This window comes from Festucalex cinctus, chromosome 12 (genome assembly GCF_051991245.1).
Source record: "Festucalex cinctus isolate MCC-2025b chromosome 12, RoL_Fcin_1.0, whole genome shotgun sequence".
Taxonomy (NCBI): Eukaryota; Metazoa; Chordata; class Actinopteri; order Syngnathiformes; family Syngnathidae; genus Festucalex; species Festucalex cinctus.
The window spans coordinates 5,671,289-5,693,669 of NC_135422.1; the positions used below are offsets into that span (position 1 = coordinate 5,671,289).

Genomic DNA, 22,381 nt, shown 5'->3' on the forward strand with positions numbered 1-22,381 from the left:
TCTGGACGAGGGGAAGTTCACCAGCATGGGAGAGCACAAGCATAATCCCCCCCATAGCACCTACTCACTCTTCCTACTTCTCACCTCCTTCCCCTCTTGCTGTTTGTGATTGGAAAAATCGACATGAACAGCTTCCAAAACGACAATTTTAGGGTCCACAGTAGCACATTGCATAGGCCGCCATCATGCCTGACCATATTCTATATCACCAAGAGAGATGTTGTCCACCTAATCGCCATGGTTACTGAGGATGAGCGGGTGTCAGTTTAGTATAATTTGCAGTAATTATTATTGCTAATGTGCTGCACAACTGAAAAGTATACAAATCTATGTGGGTGTGGTCCCACTTGCGCAATATCCATCCGTCCATCCAGATATAATAAACTTTTCAGATATACAAAACGCTGCTTTTGGGTTTTAATACTCTTCTATAAATAAGCAAACAAATAAATACATAAATAAACTGCTGAAAACGATTTAAAAAAAAAGCAGTTAAGGTATTATACACCCATCCAAAATCACCCTTAACTCATTTGCTCCCAATAACGTGTAAATACGTTTTTTTAATGTTCTAAGTGTCCCAAAGACGTATTTATACGTTTTTTATTTATTTTTTTATTTTATGCTAGAGCATACAGAAGGCTTTGATGCAGCCTCTCAACTGCAAAGAACGGTTGCGGAAATGGTAGTTATTACACAAACGGCCAGCAGGTGGCAGCAGAGCAAAGGAGATCAACCAGGGCCATGTAGAAAAAAAGCTCAATTACTTACAATTTTGAATAGATTTGTGAAAATTGATGAAACTTAGCTCTCTTAAAATGCTTAATTGCTGCAAAATGGAAACAGATAGAAACATACTTTTTTTTTCCTGATGAAAGAAGAGACTTTAATCTTTCTTTTGATAGGTTCCATGCTTTTATAGCAATAGAACACAATATTCTGTGGACCTTGCAAAAAAAAAAGCGACTGATGGCAGAGGGGGAAGACGTTAAGTGAGTCCTCCTTGCCTGTAAGTGGCGCTAGCTTGCAGCAGTTTTTCACCAAAACTTCACCGGTTTGGAAATACTTCAAAATTGTGAATCTTAAACTAAAAGAGCATTTTTGTGTTTTATTTTGAGCGTTAAGACTATTGAAGAGTGACTGTGCTGTTTGTTTTTTTTTGTCAAAATTAAAGGAAATATATTTGTTTAAAAATATCTTTTCGTGATTTTTTTTTATTTGTCAAAATGTACTCCTGGTATCGGCAGTTGGCATCGGTATCGGTGAGTACTGAGGGTCTGAGTATCGGTATCGGTCTGAAAAAAAGTGGTATTGAACATCCCTAATTTTTAATAATCCCTAGGTAACGGTAAACATAAAAATTAATGTGAAAAAAAATGGTTGTTTGTTTTTGTCATTAATTCCCCTGTATAATACTTTTTATTTGGAATTTTCGGCCCCCAAAAAAAACGAGTGCTACTCACAGGATTTTACCATAATTAAATTGGGTAGTTTAGCTGAATTAATTGCACGATGACATTACTGCAGTCTTTTAATTGTAGCTGCCATCTATGTCTCACTCTCTTTCAGTATCAATTCACTTTAAACCCAATTGTGGTAAGGGTGCAGCTTTAAAATATTTTGAAATGTCATTCATTGGAAGGGTAGAGTCAATTAGAAGGAGCAGTGGCTCGGAAAGGATGCTTGATAGGATGCTATATCAAAGTGCTGACTTTCTGACCAGTTTGCCCCATACTATGGCCTTTAACCCTGCATAAAAGCCACTATGGTTAAAAAAATAAAATAAAATACTGTACTCCAGCACCTTCAGGCACCAGGGCTCTAAAACAATGTGTCTGGAAATAGCTTTCTTGCACAGTGCATGCCTTCCACTCAGCAGGGGAGCTGTTGCCATGACTGACGTGTGCATATGTTGAAAATATTACATTTGCCTTGACATTTAAAGAGGGCTTCCACATGACTGCAGCATCTCACGCGGAGGCTACCAGCCAAGCAAATGCCTCCGTTATATTTATGTTATGTATATTTATGTTACGTTTGAGGCCACAGAGGAATGGCTCCAGTACTTTCACACCTCAGAACTGCCGTGCTAATGGCCCCTGGTTCACTGCCCCGAAATCCCCCCAACAAGTCCATTAGTGTGGTTTGGCAATCCCCAAATCAACACTGTGCCTAAGTCAAACGTAGATGTGACCCACTTTTGCATTGACACAGTGGAACAATTTAAACGAGGTCCTAACAAGGAGAAAGTTAGTGGATGCAGTCGCTATTAGGCAATCGACAATCGAAATATAGGTTAGCACAGACAGAAAACAAACAAATACAATCGTTTTAGAATTATAACCCAGCTTAACACACTTCTAACAATGCCATAAATGTTAATCACCTCTTTGGAAAGAACCCCTTCGGGTGCACAGATGCACAGTTTACCTCAGTTTTGGGCTTGTTTACAACACAGACTTCGTGTGTCTCCCTGGGAAATTGAAATTCACAATAAACGGCCCGACTGTCTGGATGTCTGGCACAAAAAAAAAGCAAGCGCTTCCTACCCAGGTGGGACCGAATCTTGTTCGGGGACTTCTGATTTCTAAATACAGGACGTCAGCGTAGACAAACAATAGCCAATAAACCACAAAGGAAGAGTGATGTGTTTACACAGCTTTCTTTAATGATTGCTCCATTGCTACCAGTTTGGTTTTCATGGGCGCACGGTGCAGCTAGCAATTGCAATTTGAGGTAGTCTTTTGCCAGTGCTGGTTTCACAAATGAGTGAATTCAATACATTCCTGCAGGCTTATCAGAATGAGCGTTTGGGCCACAGCAAACTGCCTTCAGCATGTTGTCGAGTGTGTCTCTAGTCTCCACCCAGCTTTTCCCCTCTTGTGTCTTGTGTATATTTACCTCAAGCATAGCAATGAGGTCATGTTTTCTCGACTGTGGGCTTTTTTTTTTTTTTTTTTTTTACTTGCTAGCATGCTACTTCCTGGTGTGACAACAAGTCTCACTACTTCATAAAACATTGAAGAGGAGGATTATCAACTTATGACCATACTTTTAGACTTTATGGGCTATTAACTCATTTGCTCCCAATAACATGTAAATATGTTTTTTTTGTTTAATGTTGTAAGTGTCCCAAAGATGTATTTATACGTTTTTTTTCCGTTTTTTTTTTTAATGCTAGAGCATACAGAAGGCTTTGATGCAGCCTCTCAATTGCAAAGAACAGTTGCAGAAATGGTAGTTATTACACAAACGGCAGGTGGCAGCAGAGCAAAGGAGATCAACCAGGGCCATCTAGAAAAAATGCTAAATTACTTACAATTTTAAATAGATTTGTGAAAACTGATGAAACTTAGCTCTGTTCTCATGCTAATTGCTGCTAAACGGAAACAGATAGAAACATACTTTTTTTTTCCTGATGAAAGAAGAGACTTTAATCTTTCTTTCGATAGGGTCCATGCTTTTATAGCGATTGAACACAATATTCTGTGGGCCTTGCAAAATCAGTCAAAATCCAGTAAAACAGCCGGGAGCGAACGGGGTTGCTTCTGTGAAAATGGCGGCGAGTGGATGAGTTAATAACAGCAGAACAAGTTTGAAAGCACATTCTCCAAAGTACTCTGCTCCATGACATTTCTGTATAGAAAATTGCTATAACTGCTAACCTAGAAGAGTTTTGTAGCCTTATCAATGTGTGTGATGGTTTTAAATAACTATAGGGTCATAGATTGAATTGGGTTTTTTTTTTCCTCATTTCCCCCTTTGCCATTTTCTCATCAGGTTAATCAAACTCATTTTTCATGTGGTTATGACTGTTAAGACGAATTCCTTATTATGGCCAATAGGGATGTAACGATATCCAAACATCACGATACGATAATTATCCCGATATTGTGGGGGTGTTGGCAATATTTTAAAAAGATCACAATATTGTAAAAATGAGCTCATACTAAAAAAAAAATTAAAAAAAAACTATTGTGCTTTTGTACATAAACCACCTTACAATCACTAACAATATTGAGGCACTTGGTAATGCAAGCACACATTGATCGCTTCACAAGCAAATTAGGTTCCCCTCAGCTGACAATTAGCATAGATTTTAAACATAGAAGGCCAAAATATCCCTAATGAAAATTGAATCGCACTAATAAACTAACCACTAGAGGGTGCTAGAACTGCACAAATGGAAATCAACTTGACTTTTTTTTAACAAATGTGTTCCTTTTAAATATTGTGAACATGATGAACGACGATATTGTGGCAGTTTTAATATCGCGATATCATGATATTGTCCTTATCGTGACATCCCCGATGGCCAATAAAGATAATTCTGAGGGTGGTGTCTTACCTTTCCCATCCCCGGATTCTCTTTCACTTTGGACACGGCGCGGAGCAGGCATGGTGGGGCGGGTGGGGACGACACCTGCAGGATGCCACTAAAGTTGGTGGGGTAGATGGAGGGCTCCTGTGGGTGGAGCAGGGAAGGCTGCTGCTTCTTCCGCTTGGAGGACAGGTTCAGCTTCTGAGCTGCCCTGCAAGGAAACAAGGACAATGAATATTAGGGATAGACCGATAATCGGCCGGGCCGATTCTCGGCGCCGATATTTGGCATTTTGACAAATATCGGCATCGGCCATTTTTTTAATCTGAAGGCCGATAAAGCTCACTGAGCAGGGAATACTTGCGGACGTAGCGAATTTGGGGTTTTCATCAGGATTTGTAAGATGTTCGCAGTCAGTTTTTATTTGTCGAATGCACATTTGGAACATATTCACACAATTTTTCACCGCGAAAATCTTTTTGAAACGTTTTTATGAACCTTAACAAAAACCCCAAATGAGCTACATTCACATGAATTTGTTACTCAGTGAGAAATTATATATAGTTTGAAAGAATTCCCCCCCCCCCCCCCCCCCCCATTTTACTGCAAATGAATATCGGCTTGAAATATCGGTTATCGGCCGACTTGACTACAAATAATCTGTATCGGTATCGGCCTTGAAAAAAACCATATCGGATTATCACTAATGAATATCATATCTGAAAAAGTCTTTACAGAAGCAAAGGGAGTCAATTGAGTTTGTACATGTGTAGCTTTCCATTTTCCAATGTGTTCTGCCACAAGAGACAAAACATATTGTGTAATAACCAGAAGGCCAACAAGTTTTCTCGTTTCCCCAAGAGAGCAAATTCACAAGAATCCATTACCAGGAAAAGGTGCGCCTTTTTCAGAGCCGATTCTTACATTTTACCTCCCTCAAGGGACTATCATTGCTTAGTATTGACATAGCTGCGAAGAGCATTGATTTTATCTGGATCAAACAAACACAGACGTGGAACAATAACGACAATTGGAAGACTCTCCCCTGGGACAATTACAACACATAATAACCTCCTTTCTTATTACTCAAAGAGGAACATGCAGTGTTGTGAACATACTTGTTTGTTTGCTTGTTTTTTCAACTTAGCCAAACCAAGTAGGCTAGCACCAATAACACTGGGGAACACAATTTTTGTTGAGTTTGGCTTGACAGTTTTTTGGTTGTTTTTTTTTTGTTTTTTGTGTGTGTGTGAAATCCAAAAATGATCTCAATTTTCTATATAACAAGTTTTTGAGCTATAGGATCCCCATTTTCTTAAAAATATAGGGGACAAAAGTATTTATGTAAATAAAACACTAAAATAGAATCGTTACAAGCATTGAAAACTTAAGAAAAATATACCATAAAACAAAATCGATTTTACAACAGTATGTCCATTGCTACAATTCATACTATATGCTAACTTTCTGTTTACATATATTGATAGTACTTCTATACTTCTTACTACAGTCTTACTGCAGCTAATCAGTGGAATTTTGCTTATCTGGAGGGTAAGCTGTAGAGAAAAAAAAACTTGCTAGAAAAATGATTTTAGTTTTAATCATCATAAAAGTCTAAATCAACAGATTTTTTTCCCCCAAAATTATTCCCCGGTGTCATTGGAGGAACAATATAAAAGTAAACCGCATTTGTCATAACTACTTATATTTACAAAAGAATCACGCTGAGAACTATCACCTTAAAACTGATGTAACATAAGCCCCGTTTTGGAAAGTCCTCTAATTGCTGTCTGCCTCGCAGCAAGAGTCAGACAAGGCCAACTGTCTGGCCCATCAACTTCTTCCTCTAAGTTTGTCTATATTCCCTGCAGACCCAGCAGAGGTATCTATTCGGATCAACTCATACCCCAACTGGAAATGCAAGGTCACAGTGAGAGCAATACTTCCAAAATTCACTCATATTATCGGTACTCTTTTTATCTGTAATTATTGTTGGGCAGCCACATGGGGTGAAGCAACAGACGCGTGTACCAACGCGAACAAGCAAACCCCATTAGTCCTCCTCAGGGCTCCTCTGCACAGGACTGGGCGGGCCACTGCCAAAAACACAGCCCCCCTCCCTTGTGTCCTGGAGTGACAACCACCACCGCCCCAACTCCCGTCATCCCTCACCTCTCCACTGTACGGCCCCCCCTGCAGCGCCGGCCCTTGAGCACAATCAGGGAAACACGCTGGCGGCTGATGGAATAATTATTGCATCCAAGGGGGCTACAGGAGACGGTTTTCTCCGGGGAGTTGCCGATGTGTGATAGCACGCCGGCTGGATTGCGCGGATGAAAAAAAAAATGATGGCGGTGGAGGTGAATGTGAGGTGAAACGAAAGAAACTACATCGCACTCTCCCACTCGTTATTCTGCATCCGCTATATTCTGCCATCAATCATCACAAAGCAACAGGAAACACAAAAATATTGATTTATAATTGCTGTGACCAGTGTGCTGTTTTTGCAATCTAAAGCTGCACAAAAAAAAAAAAAAAAAAAGTGATTTATTGTTTTTTCACCCAACTAATGCACAGGAAACGCAAAATGAAATGAATGGCTTGTCACTTCCTCTCTCGCTCCCCTCATCTCTCTTTCTTGGCCATGATCAGTCAATGGAAAATAAGCGGTGAGGACGTGCTCAGGCGGCTTGTCCACCTGTTCACTCCCAACACTGTGGCAATGGTGCCAGTTTGTGTGCGATTTGCAAGAAACGATCAAAGCAGAAATGGTCTCCGATCTACCGCAAATAAAACAAAGTTAGAAGGAACGCTGCGATGGAATACTTACAGCTCTTTCCAATCCATTATCTAGAGTACGCTCAAAGACAACTGATAGAGTTCAACTTTGCAGTCCATGTCTGTGTTGTCAGCACTCTCCATTACTTGAACATTCGATATGCCGCCACATTCTGGCGAGAAGCGAGCGAGGCGGGGCCGGGGGTCCTTTTTACTCCGATGGCAATCATAGGAGGGTCCACCTGATTTCACAGAGAGAAGACGATGCAGAGGAGGAAGGAGGAGGAGGCGACCTTGCAGGACAGAATGGGGCAAACTGGAAGAGCACCCAGTGTGTGAGGTGGAGGGAGGTCTTCTTAGAAGGAGGAAATGAGGGGGGGTCAGGACGAGACTGAGCGTCCCCTCATTTCACGCGCCACTAAAGCACTTCTAAAGCTTTCCATCCCTCTGCCCCCGAAAAAGTTCCGCCGCCGTCCAAAGATTCAAGAATCCAGCAACAGTCTCCACACAGTTTTGCTCTCCGCCCCTTCACTCACATCCATTCTGCATTCACATCACAGGCTGCACGGTTAATCCCCATCCGAAGACCGCGTCCTTCCCAGAGTCTGCGTTGCTCACATGCAGGAATCAGCATGCCTGGCTGGGCTGCGAGATTTCCACTGACTGGCTGACAATGAGGAGAATTCCTACTCTGCCTCTCGCTCCCTCTACTACCGGAGAAATTCTGGCAGTTGTCCTCTCTCTCTCTCGCTCTCTCTTCCCCAGCCCATCCCCTTTTCCCTTCAACAACCAGACGGAGTGTCAGCTCCCTCGATTCCTGGCTGCTTGCGGCGCAATTTGGGAGGACTGTTTTTCTCTCGACGCACACACGCGCGGGCTCCGATAACCCCAACACGCGCACACGCATGCAGTGCACCCCACTGCACGTCAGATGAATACTTAATGCACACGCAGGAGCCCTCGCGCTTCTTTTAGGGTCCCACACTTCAAACAGATTTGGTTAGCATGCCTACAGTACATGCATGTCAGTGTGATGGTGTGGTTAGTCACTACATATATTATATGCACATTATTTTTGCCATTGTTGCAGGATGTAATCAACTAGGTGTTATTAATTATAAGGATTAGATGCACAGATATATGGAGGACCAAAACTGCCAAATTTAAAATAAATGACTTAATTTATTTATTTATTTATTAATTCATTAATTAAAGTGAAAATAAAAACGGATATAAAAAATATTATTTAAAAATTACTTAATAAAATCTAAATGGAAATATATATATATATATATATATATATATATATATATATATATATATATATATATATATATATATATATATATATATTAATGGAAATAAAAACCTATATAACGGTAAATATAAAGTAAAAATAAATACAGTAATAAAAAAACGATATTCAAAAAATAAATACAAAAATAAATATAGAAATAAATACAAAAATAAATATAGAAATAGAATTAAATATCAATAAATAAATAGAAAACACTGCTCTCACATATATTTATTTAATTATTATTATTTTTATAATTATTAATTTAATTATGTATAATTTAATTCACTTTAATTAATTAAAGTGAAAATAAAAACGGATATAAAAAATATAATTTAAAAATTACTGAATAATATATATATATATATATATATATATATATATATATTTCCATTTAGATTTTATTAAGTGTATTTATTTTTACTTTATTTTATTTACCATTATATAGGTTTTTATTTCCATTAATAATTATATGTTGAATTACATTTTTTAATTATATTTTTCTATCCGTTTTTATTTTCCCTTTTATTTATTTGTTTACTTATTTCGTCATTTTTTTTTTATTATTTTGGGAGTTTTCGCCCTACATAGGTTTCGCCTAGGTCGGATAACCGGAATAAGCCATACGACTAAATAAGAGCGAGGCAGCAAAGACACTGAGCGAATGACATCATCGAGCGACAGATTGATGCTGGGCCGTGAGAATGAGTGCAGTCAGTCAACGGTCAAGGGTAGAAAAAGGAGAATGAAAGCCAGCGCGTGGGCGAGAGCGCCCTGTATTCCCCGGGCTGCCAATTTAGCACGGAGCTCCCTGGGCCGCCGACCAAACGGTCTTGTTGGAGAGCGCCCGACAGAGTGAGTGTGAGCGCTGCCAGATGAAAGAACATTCATCACAAATACACACTCTCTCTGCACCTCGCCCAATCTGACACAGTGCCCCTTTTATGAACTTGGATGGATTGACTATGGAAGCAGAGAAGGAAAGAAAAAATAAATAAAAATCCCGACCCCTGCCTACCTATTTGCCGAGCACAGAATTGTAATGAAGCGGTTTGATGTATCACGTAACCTTTCGCTTCCACCAAACCTCCGCACGCTTCTCTGTGCTGTTTTGTAGCGTGTCCAACTTAATTTGCCTCAGGGGCTTATTTCAAAGTGCAGGACTCGTCGCTCCCCCTCTAGCTTTGCCACATGCTTCCAATTCCACTGTATCCTGTTGGGTCCTGATTGCCAAACATCCACATGGAAGAAAACCTTAATGTGGACATTGGTCACACGGACAGGCTAACCATTCATTATTAGACTAATGCTTCTCCCCTTTGGTGGGGTTTCAAGTGTTATATGTCAAGATGACGTCATAATTGGCAGCGGCCACAGTTGGAAGTGCCCTGATAGCATTTCAGCTTCATCACTGTCTCCTACTGAACAGACCTCAGGGACAGATACTGATTGCTGCATATAGAAATGAGCCAAAAAGAAAGAGGGATGTAAAGAAAAATCCTCTTTGTTCAAAAGGCACCTCTCTTATGGAAGGAGTCGCGGTTGGGAAGAAAGGAGCAGAGAGTGCTAGCGGAATGGCAGTGTTTGGCCTGCCCCCATTTCAAGGCTTCACTTTTGCCTGCTATAATGGTATCAACAAGCTTTTCAACCTTTGTCAAATTACCAAGAGAAATTCCTCAGCTCCAGACAATCATTAGCTTCTAGCACCAATTACCGCATTTTCCGCACTATAAGGCGCACCTAAAAGCCTTCAATTTTTGCAAAAGCTGACCATGCGCCTTATAATCCAGTGCGCCTTATATATGGATCAATATTGAGCCGCAACAGGTCTCGCTGTCAAGACGCTATCGGTGACCCTGCACGATCTGCATGCGCAGAAGATCCCGCCATCTTGGATCGCTAGCTAATACTAATACTTTACCTCAGAGAAAATAATAAAACAGCTGTTTATTCATTTTGGGAGTGAATGGAGTTGTCAGAAAGCTGCTTTGTAATCTATTAATAAAGTTTGACTGACCTATATGACTGTTTTGTTGACATTCCCTTTAGCACAGCACCATCTAATGGATGCACAACGTAACCCCAGCCTCTACTGTAGCGCCTTATATATGGAAAAATGTGTAAAATATGTCATTCATTGAAGGTGCGCCTTATAATGAGGTCCGCCTTATAGTGCGGAAAATGCGGTGCCTTGTTTGTGCAAATTTGTCTGTGTTCCCCACGCCAGCTGTACAGATCTTCAGGTAAGCTAATGACCATGTTGGCCACGTTTTCTATCCTTGACATTTCCTTTCGGTGATTCTCCCTTTTTTTTTTTTTCTTTGTTGTCCCTTTGTAGACATGCAGGGCTCAGATCAGCGAGAGCGATATCAGACTGTGAACAACACACGCTCGCAGTGCAGCTGATTAGCTGTCCAGCATGGCTCTTCATGAATGGAGACGGGAATTCTGAGCTCCAGCCAGCCTCACAACTGCGCAGCCATAATGACAACGGCACAATGATTCAGACTTGCTCGCATTTGGAGACATTCCGGTGTTCTACTGGCTCACAAAAGCGTGTTGGTAGCTGGATAGGATGCCAAAATGCTATATCAGCAGATGCTCAGGATTGACGGAGGAGGATGTGCGCTAGTATTTAAGGTGAGATGCTGTGTTTTGGAGAATCAATAGGAGGAAACCTCCCCTGAGCTAAAATCACTACACAGTGTCTTATTGATGGGCTGCCCTTGACTCGATCAAACACCCTTTTGGCCCAAAGATGTGCAGGGGAAATAACATAAAAGTAGCACAAAATAAACGAGAGCTACACAATGCGCCACACTCAAACAATGCAGACTTTTGGCTCTTCTCCAAATGTGGCAAATTTGCATATCTGTGCTGGCCTAATTTGGCCATGATGCCACGTCAACCGGAACATGACCCAACCGACGCTACGCTTCGGTGGTGAATCAGCATTCATGACATGTTCACGCATACATCATGTAGATACACCCAAGATTTTGCAGCAGGAAGGAAGTCCAGCCAGTAAAGATTTACATGAAGCAATTAATTGAGGTTAATCACAAGTGTCTGGACCCATACATCAAATGTGTTTTTGCATATTCATTTACCATTTAACTCATTTGCTCCCAATAACGTGTAAATACGTTTTTTTATGTTCCAAGTGTCCCAAAGACGTATTTATACGTTTTTGTTTTTATGCTGGAGCATACAGAAGGCTTTTATGCAGCCTTTCAACTGCAAAGAACGGTTGCAGAAATTGTAGTTATTACACAAATGGCCAGCAGGTGGCAGCAGAGCAAAGGAGATCAACCAGGGCCATCTAGAAAAAAAATAAATTACTTACAATTTTGAATAGATTTGTGAAAATTGATTAAACTTAGCTCTCTTCTAATGCTTAATTGCTGCAAAATGGAAACAGATAGAAATACCTTTTTTTTCTGATGAAAGAAGAGACTTTAATCTTTCTTTTGATAGGTGCCTTTATAGCAATCAAACACAATATTCTGTGCGCCTTGCAAAATCAGTCAAAATCCAGTAAAACAGCCGGGAGCGAACGGGATTGCTTCTGTGAAAATGGCTGGGAGTGAATGAGTTAAAACTGAATCCTGAATCCAAGCCTCATATTCACAAAAAAATTCAAAAAAAGAAAAAAAGAAAAGAAAAAAAATCACATGTACATATGTGGAAGACACTGATGCTGCCGTGTCAACCTGCAGAAAGGTTTTCCTTTTCATCTTAAAATAACTTCCTTTAATCTCCAGGATTCATCACCATTCACTGGCCAACGCAAAACCAAGGTTGCATTGTCGCTTTTGGTAAAGTTTTAAATCCATTCATGTCGTGCCTTTCCTAGCAGCGAGCAAGCGCTAAACTAACCGTCCACGTTTGCAAACGCCCTTCATACTAGGGATGTCACAATAAGGGCAATATCGTGATATCGCGACATTAAAACTGCCGCAATATCGTTGTCGTCATGTTCACAATATTTAAAAGGAACACATTTGTTAAAAAATGTCAGGTTGATTTCCATTTGTTCAGTTCTAGCACCCTCTAGTGGCTAGTTTATTAGTGCAATTTAATTTTCATTGGGGATGTTTTGGCCTTCTATGTTTAAAATCTATGCTAATTGTCAGATAAAGGGGAACCTAATTTGCTTTTGAAGCGATCAATGTGTGCTTGCATTAGCAAGTAAATGCCTCAATATTGTTATTAGCGATTGTAGGTGGTTTATATGCATTCAAACATTCCTGTGACAATAGTACACTCGACAATATGCTATTCTTCATTCAAAAACCTGAAGAGTCACGAAGACCAAAAAAAAGACATGAGGTGTGGTTAGCGTCATGATCCTTCTTTGTGGGCTCACCTGCAATCATGAGACCACCAGTATAAACATTTATTTTCTCACTTCCTTTTCCTAATCCACTAAAAACAAACAATGTCTAAGACCACAACATCATCAACACGACCACTCATCCTTGAGTGTTCAACAAAGTGGCAAACATCTGCTATTTCACTTTCATGAGTCAACTTTTCACCAACCAAGAAAAAAAAAAAAAACATCTTACTACGGTAATCATTTTTGACATGACAACCCAGATAATAAATATGAAAAGAGATCACATTCTTATCTGTTGCTGAGCGAATCTTTTAATTTGCAAGCATGGACGATTCTAACTGACTGCCTGCATGTTTTCCTGCAGCTTGTGCATAGTCTCTCATCTATCCAGTGTCAGTTTACACAGGAAAAAGCCCAACAGCTCCAGGCTAAGACTTATTAGAAATAGATAAATGAATCCCCGTTAAAGCGGACAGTGAGGGATGAGATTTTCAGTTAGCTGGACAATATCCTGTCCAGTGCGTACCGAACATGCTGCACTAAGGTCTTTAACTCATTTTCTCCCACTAACGTGTAAATATGTTTTTTTTAATGTTCTAAGTGTCCCAAAGACGTATTTATACGTGTTTTTGTTGTTTGTTTTTATGCTAGAGCATTCAGAAGGCTTGGATGCAGCCTCTCAACTGCAAAGAACGGTTGCAGAAATGGTAGTTAATACACAAACGGCCAGCAGGTGGCAGCAGAACAAAGGAGGTCAAGCAGGGCCATGTAGAAAAAAAAGCTAAATTACTTACAATTTTGAATAGATTTGTGAAAACTGATGAAACTTAGCTCTCTTCTAATGCTAATTTCTGCAAAACGGAAACCGATAGAAACATACTTTTTTTTTTTTCCTGATGAAAGAAGAGACTTTAATCTTTCTTTTGATAGGTTTATAGCAAAAGAACACAATATTCAGTGGGCCTTGCAAAATCAGTCAAAATCCAGTAAAACAGCTGGGAGCTAACGGGACTGCTTCTGTGAAAATGGCTGGGAGTGAATGAGTTAAGGCGTTTAACGAATGTTTTGTTCTTGTCTGAACTTGGACGGCAAATACAAAGTGGGCCGTCATCAGCTCACAACTCTCAATTTCGAATAGGGTGTGAAAGCTTATATGTATATTTTGATTGTCTGTAATCCGTGCCATCGCTACATAGTGCAACTGCGAAACTAATTCTGAATCATCTCAGCTACTCATTAACTCATTCACTCCTAGCCATTTTCACAGAAGCAATCCCAGGTGTTTTACTAGATTTTGACTGATTTTGCAAGGCCCACAGAATATTGTGTTCTATTGCTATAAAAGCATGGAACCTATCAAAAGAATGATTAAAGTCTCTTCTTTCATCAGAAAAAAAAGTATGTTTCTATCTGTTTCCGTTTTGCAGCAATTAGCATTAGAACAGAGCTAAGTTTCATCAATTTTCACAAATCTATTTAAAATTGTAAGTAATTTTGCTTTTTTTCTAGATTGCCCTGGTTGATCTCCTTTGCTCTGCTGCCACCTGCTGGCCGTTTGTGTAATAACTACCATTTCTGCAACCGTTCTTTGCAGTTGAAAGGCTGCATCAAAGCCTTCTGTATGCTCTAGCATAAACAAAAAAAACAAAAACAAAAAAATTTATAAATACGTCTTAGGGACACGTAGAACATTAAAAAAAAAACGTATTTATACGTTATTGGGAGTAAATGAGTTAAAAGGAATTTCCGAACCTCACCCACCGCGAAAAGAGTTCAGTCTGGTTCTGCCGCATCAAAAGTTTAAGTAAGTTGCAAGCGTTTCCCTTCATATCCAAGCAGGCGTCATCAGTTCAAGCAACAGCCTTGTTAGGAGTGGGCTGCTGCTGTTCTAACTAGCCTGGAAGGCAAAACATCTTGTAAAATAACCCGCTTGCGGCTGATTCAATGCGATTCAGAATGTTAAATGATAACAACAAAGAATTGCACGCCAATCACCACTGCATTGGATTTATACCATGTTAACTGCAGCACATTTGTCGCTTATGGAACCTCTACACATTGGTGAATATATAAAAATAGAGAGGGAACATGATAAAAAAAAAAAAGAAGAAAACATGAGAGTAAAATGATGAATAAATCAGAGATTATGATGATGGAATATAGAAGAAACAGTTCAAAGACACTTGACATTTGCAATAAGATGAAGAAGAAAAGCCATGAGAAAGAGCAGCTGAGCCTTCTCCTGTAATGGCTCAGTGCCAGTGAGGCTCCAACAATGCAGCACTAAATAATTTTATGCCTGAGAAGGAAAAATTGATCATTGGGACTTTGGACACAGCCACCTTGGAATCTTATCCCCCCCCCCCCAAAAAAAAATGGTATTCCCCAGCTGGCCAAGAATAAATTGAACAGTTGGTGCAAAAACTCATCAATATTCAGGAAAACCTGGTTGGTGTCATGGCAGATTAAAATAAGGAAAAGTGCAATCAGTTGGATTAACACAAGCTTGTATTAACATGGCCATAAGACAAATGAAGAATATAATCGCGTGAAGATGAAAAGGACACAAAAGTTCTCCAAGTGTGCAAAGGACAAGCGCGTTCTCATGGGGACTGATTTGAGTACTTAAATGCAGCATGTAACTTTCTGGCTTTTGTAGGCGTTTCCTGCCTTCCTCTCCTCGTAAAGCCCCTGCGGCCACACCAAGCCACAAAGCTCTCTTGACTAGGCAACCATTTTAATGAGGGCTTAAGACCGGTAAATGAGGGACATTTGGGGGCAAAAGTCAGCGGCTATAGTTCTATTTACAGTTCATTTTATTGTTTTCACTAATATGGCCTTAGCATTAGGTCATGGAGGAGTGGACAAAGAAAAGGGCACTAGCTCCGTAGGACACAATTGTCAGTTGATTGGATGAAGGAGCCATTTTAAAGCCGCAAAGGAAAGAATTGGAAATACCTGCAATGAGAGCTTTTCACCCCCTTTTGTTTGTGAGTGAAGAAATTGTAGCGCTGTAAAAGTTAGTTGCAATATGCTAAATGTTCTGCTATTACGTCAAGCCTGATTCACCAGGGGGGGTGGAAAAAATCTCAGCATAAAAATTCACTTTTCATCTGATGGGTGACAGATGATAATGAAGACGTATTCTCCTTGGGTTGTGCAGACTGCAGTTTATCCCACCCACCACCTCACCTTCACCCCCAGCCGCCCTGGCACCGCTGACAAAGATTAACAGCTGCTTTCATCCCTTCCTGTGCAGTCACACCCCGCCCCTGCGCACCCGCCACCAGCTATTTCGGCGGCGCTGATCTCTGCGGCTGCAGGGAATCATCTGGAATGACTTCACACGTTCGGTACACATGTTGAACTCGGATTCAACCGCCGTTGCCACCCACACCTTTCCTCGAAAACGTCAGGATGAGCTGCTCCGCTCACCTCGCCAATGCATGAATAACATCGACGGTCTCGGGAACGTGTGCGGTTATCAAGAAAAACATGAAACGGCAAAATTTATTTGACGTGAAATGCTCACATTGTTGTGTTTATCTAAACTACTTTGGCTCTGAGTGGGACATGATGTGACAGCTTCTGCCCCCACTTTGCTTTTTCATTAATCACTTACAACCAAGGAGCGACAACCCAGTGGTTATTTATTTGAATGTCCACTTAAAGCAGGGGTGTCCAAACTTTTTCATTTGAGGGCCACATACAGAAAATCATAAGGACGCAAGGGCCACGTAATGTTATGAAGAGAAATTGTGTTTCGTCCTAAAAATTGTACAAATAATTTATTTGTGCTTTTGCATATTTAGAAAAATGCTACGGTATATAAACCAATTTATTTGTAATATTGCAGTAGGTTTATTATATGTAGTTTGGGAATTTTTCATTTTAGTTTTTATTTTGTTTTGTTTTTTAAAATTTAGCTAGTAATTATTTTTCGGGGAGGTTCTGTTAGTTTTTTATTTATTTATTAGTTTTAGTTCTTTATTAAATACTTAGTTTTAGTTTAGTTAGTTTCAGTATTAGTTTTATCAATGTGTATTACTTGTGCGCAATATTTAAAAAACACCATGGACGTGATGTCATTATTCCGGTTTATATCAAAATAAATCTACTAAAAATTACGTTTAAAATCATCCCCAACGGCTCATGCATTAAATTAATTACCAAAGATTAAAACGGAGGATATTTTTGCTATAATTATAGTTAGTTTTATTTTAGTTAGATTTGTAAACATAAAATGTAGTTTCAGTTAGTTTTCTGTTTTTAAAAAGCATCTTTGTTTTTATTTTATTTCATAAACAAAATAGTTTTTTGAATTTTAATTTTTTCGTTAGTTTTCGTTAACTAAAGTAACCTTTAATAGCACCTGTGTTTTTCGACACCTTCCCTTCTTACTTTGACCATCTCCAAACATTTTTGTTTTTATTTTATTTGAACTGAGTCAAATGCCATTTTTAACACATGTCGCGGGCCACTAAAAAATGGACGGCGGGCCGCAAATGGCCCCCGGGCCGTAGTTTGGACACCACTGACTTAGGGGCTATGACGACAAAGTGGGCCCGTGGGCTGCTAAGATTATTTCAGTGATTAATCAGTGGATCCGGAGGGCTACAAGGCAGCAAGGGGAAGGGAGATTCAACATGTTTATTAATCTTTCATCTATATTTGAGTTAATAGGTCGTGGATTCGGAAGGTGAAAAGATCAAGTGAAACATAGCAGATGCAGATAAAACAATGAATACTAAAAAAAAAAAAAAAGAAGACGAGCTATTATTAAGTCAAAAAGATGATCCTGTATCATATGCAGTAACACAGGCCAAGCCACATAATATGTATGAGGATAATGGGATTTTTAGCATCTGCAGCCAGCTCTCACGTATTGGGTCGTGAGCAGATTACGCAATAATCCTGTATTCAGCAAAGGAGAGGAGATAAAAGCTTTACTGCAACATTTACTTTGACGAAGCACAAGTCGAAAAAGCTTCGAATTTCTGAACAAGACTTTCTCAAAGGTAGTCTTATAATGAGAGTATATTTGCCTAAAAGGTATCTACACGAATGTACCCTCATTATTGGACTTCAAGGGAATTAGTTTGTACCAAAATAGATTGATTAAAAAAAAAAAAAAAAAAAAGTTTCTCTACTCAAGGGTCGGATCTGCCCTGACAAAGGTCTTATCCTCAGTGGTAATCTGAGCTGGGACTTTCCCATTATTAAACATGTTGTTTGTGTCTTTCAGAGAGAAATATTTAGGGAAATCAATCGACAAGCACTGATTAGGCATCTATTAGTAATTCAAAGGGAACAGAAGGCCGTGGTGACACTGCATACTGAGCAGTGATGTGTGAAAAGTCTGCTGTGAGCCATGTTTGTTTCTGTGAATGGTACCATATTAAAGTAAAGCCAGGAAGCGCTGTGGGGATAACAGGCCAAAGGGACCTATTTTGCATGTGCACACAATAGGTCATACAATTCCTCCAATGCATGTTGACTTGCATCGGCTAAAGCACTTTGCACATTATCCCGAAACACTCTCACACTGTATGATAACAGTGTGCATTTGCATGACACCTGTCACTGACACTGAAACAGTTTTGATGGTAACCCTTCGCCCCTGCAGGCATGAGATCATATCCATTCAGAGTAACAACCGAGCTACATTTTTAATGTGGGGAGAGAGACTGGGCAGTGAAGTCCTCACCTGCTACCCAAATGTTAACTTACCAAGCTTTCCCAAAGTAAGTAATTGGTCACAATATAGTCGAATGTACTTCGTTGGTCGTCTCATGTAAGTTTTGTGTTGGCCAGCAAGTAAATGAGACAGGCCAGGTCGTGTTGGTCTTCAGGAGGTCAGTCTCAAAAGTGACTCGAAAGGAGTGGATGGTTACTGTTTTGTACTGTACTCACTGAAGGACATTCATAACAAAAACAAAACAAAACCACAAACAAAACCACAAACACAAAACAAAACCACAAACAAAACCACAAACAGAAACACAAACAAAACCACAAACAAAACCACAAACAAAACCACAAACAAAAACCACAAACAAAAACAAAAACCACAAACAAAAACAAAAACCACAAACAAAAACAAAAACAAAAACAAAAATTGTGAGGTCAGAATCTTCCAAACGTATTTCCATGGAGGAGTGCTAAGAACTAGCGAGCTAACCTCTGCCCACAATATTTAAGCAGGGCTGTCACGCATTTCTGCCCTCTCTCACGCTTCACTTTAATTGCTCACGGTAAGAAAAAGTATCAATGAAAAACAGAGTCAATGTCAATGTTGAAAACGGCGCCGCTGTTTCTGCACTCGAATTGGTCGTTGCAACTATCAGTTAAGCTAACTCCTCTTCTTTACCTTTCATTTCTTATAACAAACACGTGGGGAACGGTTTGATCTAGCTAGCTAGTTAGCTAGCTAGCCAGGTAGCTAAGCTTCACAAAACAGCTAGCTAAGCTAGTTAGCTAGCTAGCCAGGTAGCTAAGCATCACAAAACAGCTAGCTCGCTCTGATGCTTGATATGGGCTGGAAATGGAGCGGTGCGAACAATTTTGCCTTTCCTTTCAACTGGCCACACACATTTTAATATTTTTTTATGACCTCTAACAATATAATGAGACAAAGGCGGCCCTATGTTAGGTGACAAGAAAGTACAGAAGTCCTCTCCACATTTGAAAGGGATCTATCAGGAGTGCCATGCTTCAATCCTTCCCCCTAAGGGTTTAGTCCACATGGACCAGGGGTGAGCGCATAGCCTCACGTCAGCACTTCAGCTCTTTTGTTTGTCAGGCAGACATCCATGTACCCTCTGCAGGCTATGTGAGTGGGCCAGACAGACTTACTGACTCAGAGGTTTATGTGGGAGAACAAGGGAGAGCGAGCGCTCACGCAAGCCGCACCAAGCACTGCGCCTTGGTTCTCGCTTGCAGGTTGACGATGACAGGCGCAAGTGATACCCTGCTTGCCGTCACAATAGCGTGCATCAGTCTGGTGCTTGCGGGGCAAGATACAATCACACCATGGTATCCAAGCAAGGGTATATCACTCACAGGAAGTATGCTTCAAGTTTTGCAACAACTTGGAATTTATATCTAAATTAGCTGAAAGAACGTTTGTGCTAGCGTTGGTTGCTCTGAGTCATGCACTGCCCCTGTTTTGTATGGTGTTCCACAGGGATCAATTCTGGGGCCTCTGTTGTTTTCATTTTTCTGCTGCCCCTTTAAGAAAAGATGGTATGTCCTTCCACTGCTATGCAGATGACTGAGCCAAAAAGACATATTCTCATTGAGGCCACTTTTGTCCTGTCTGGAGGAAATTACTTAATTGGATTTTTCCTTGACACAAAAAAAAGACAGGCTGGATATCCATTGACATGTCAGCCTGGGCTTGGATGGAATCCCACCTGTGTATTTGTTTTTGGCGCTGCACATTTAGCAGCCATTAACTCCGCCATGCTAATTATGGCAGTAAAATAGTAGGCAGTGTTTTATCCCATGGTGAAAAAAAAAGATAAATACTGCAGAGCAAACAAACCATCTCAAATTCCACCCACTCCATACTTCTGATTGCACCATTTGCTGCCCTGGGCATGTGTGCTCACCTTCAACAGATTGATATGAATCATTTCTCATTTGTCAGGCGATTTCAAGGTAGCTGTGTTAACAGGAGCATCTCAAAAGAGAGCCAGCATTTCAGCAATGCGTTTTTTTTTTTTGCTATGCTATACATTCTGCTCACACTCTTGCCCCAGCAGAGGAATCCGTCTTGCGGTGGCTTGACAACACCACCATTACCCTCTCACCTCCAGGGAGCAGACAGTGCAGCCTCAACTGTGCAAAACTGCACAGTAGAGAGATGGGGGGGGGGGGGGGAGAGCAGATAGAAACATACTTTTCAGAGATCAAAAGAGCAGAAACAAGAAACTAAGGAAATATTACTTTGCAAAGATAACAGAGGTATAATACACACACGATGTTGTGTGTGGACACAACTTACGTGACTCCCATAGTGATCAATCTAATATCCTTCCTCACAGTCGCACATCTCCGGTTCCTGATGCTGTTAGAATCGAGCCCGAGTCGGCTTTCCGAAAGACATCGTTTACAAGCGCGTAAGTCCGTCGTGCTATTCCTGCCATTTGGGTCCGCGCTCACTCTATGGACGGCTGCGCACAACATAATCCACCCCGCCTACTTGTCAGGAGTCATGATCTCCACTGTCAATCACACTGCAGCCAACCAACCAAACAGCAATGTCCTCATTTGACTGCCTTTCTCTGGAGATATATATGTCGATGAAAGCCACAAAGACTATTGAAAATATTGGGACATGTTGCCATGACACCTACAATAACAGGAAGTTGAAGCAAAATAGGTTTTGCTTTAGCAGCTACCAACAAGTTCATAGAAAGACCTTCTGTGCAATTTTAAGTGTTACAAAAGTGTCATTCAATGACTCTCGCGAGGGCAATGCACTAGCGTGCACAATTTATTGAAAAATTATCAATAACACGATACTGGCCGACGCAATATGCATATCGCAAAGTCATGCAATACGTTTCATATGGAATTTTAGGCTTTTTTTTTCAGCCGCTAACTAAAATGTGCACCGCCATCCAATAGTTGATTATCGAGAGGTAATTACAATTAATTAACTAAGAATATATATTTGCTTATTTTGCTGCATAAAAAAAAAAAAATTATTTCATTAGATAATAAAATGTGATTTCTTTAGGTACATGTTAAAAACCCTTCAGACCTGTATTTTATTTTATTTTTTTTGCTGATTTTGACTCTTTTCCAACATAAGAACACAAAATTTGTTATAGTGGACACCAGGATAATATGGCATGTAAACTAACCAAGCTTATATGTAACGTTTTTATTATGAACATCATGCAAATCAACTTGCGATTGTGATTGGTTAGCTCGGATCCAATCATGAACCAGAAGTGTTGACATCATCCAAATTGTGCGTTTTATTGGTTCATACACGCAAATATGTCATGTCCACTGCACTCATCTATGGGTGTGAAGCGGTTAAATATCGCAATAATGTCGATTGTGCTATATTCAGCAACTACATTGCATAATCCCATGATTTTCCAATATCGTGCAGCCCTACGATGCACAATTCTATATGACAGAATAAGGGTCTATATGATCAAATAAGCGTTACTACACAAACTGAGTAACTAATATAGGCACATAGCAACTGGCCACATTATGACATTATCATCATAAGGGGCATAGTAACTGCATAGGCAACTGACAACATCAACATCATAACACAATGGCCCCATGACCCAACCCAAAACACAATCATAACTTTTACAAGGTCAAAGGTCACTTATATGGGCTCACAAACTCTGTGGCAGTTCATTCTAATGGTGTTTAATGAGGTTGAGTTCAAGGTTCTCAAGTTCATCGACACTAAACTCATCCTGGGTTATGGACATACATACAAACATGAGGATGGATGCGAAGGGATTTAGCCAAACCCAAATGGCTCGTTCATTGAAGAGGTTATTGCATGTCCCAGTCAATAATACTATACACAGTTCTAATAGATGAAGAGATGCGTATTCCTCCATCAGAATAAATTACAGAGGCCTATTCAAATGTCCTAACT

The 22,381-nt window shown here is 40.1% G+C and overlaps 1 protein-coding gene across 5 annotated transcripts in view; it reads right to left on the reverse strand.

Moving 5' to 3' along the window:
* Positions 1–22,381, reverse strand: part of kif26ab (kinesin family member 26Ab) — an 83,679-nt gene that overhangs the window by 15,251 nt on the left and 46,047 nt on the right. For 2 of the 5 annotated variants that reach the window (XM_077538797.1, XM_077538798.1), the window contains exon 5: positions 4,349–4,532. In XM_077538797.1, the coding sequence (XP_077394923.1) occupies positions 4,349–4,532 (184 nt within the window). Of the gene's footprint in view, positions 1–4,348; positions 4,533–7,151; positions 7,831–20,488; positions 20,591–20,746; positions 20,877–22,381 lie in introns of those variants that run through there. The other 3 variants (XM_077538799.1, XM_077538801.1, XM_077538800.1) reach the window with 3 other exon arrangements.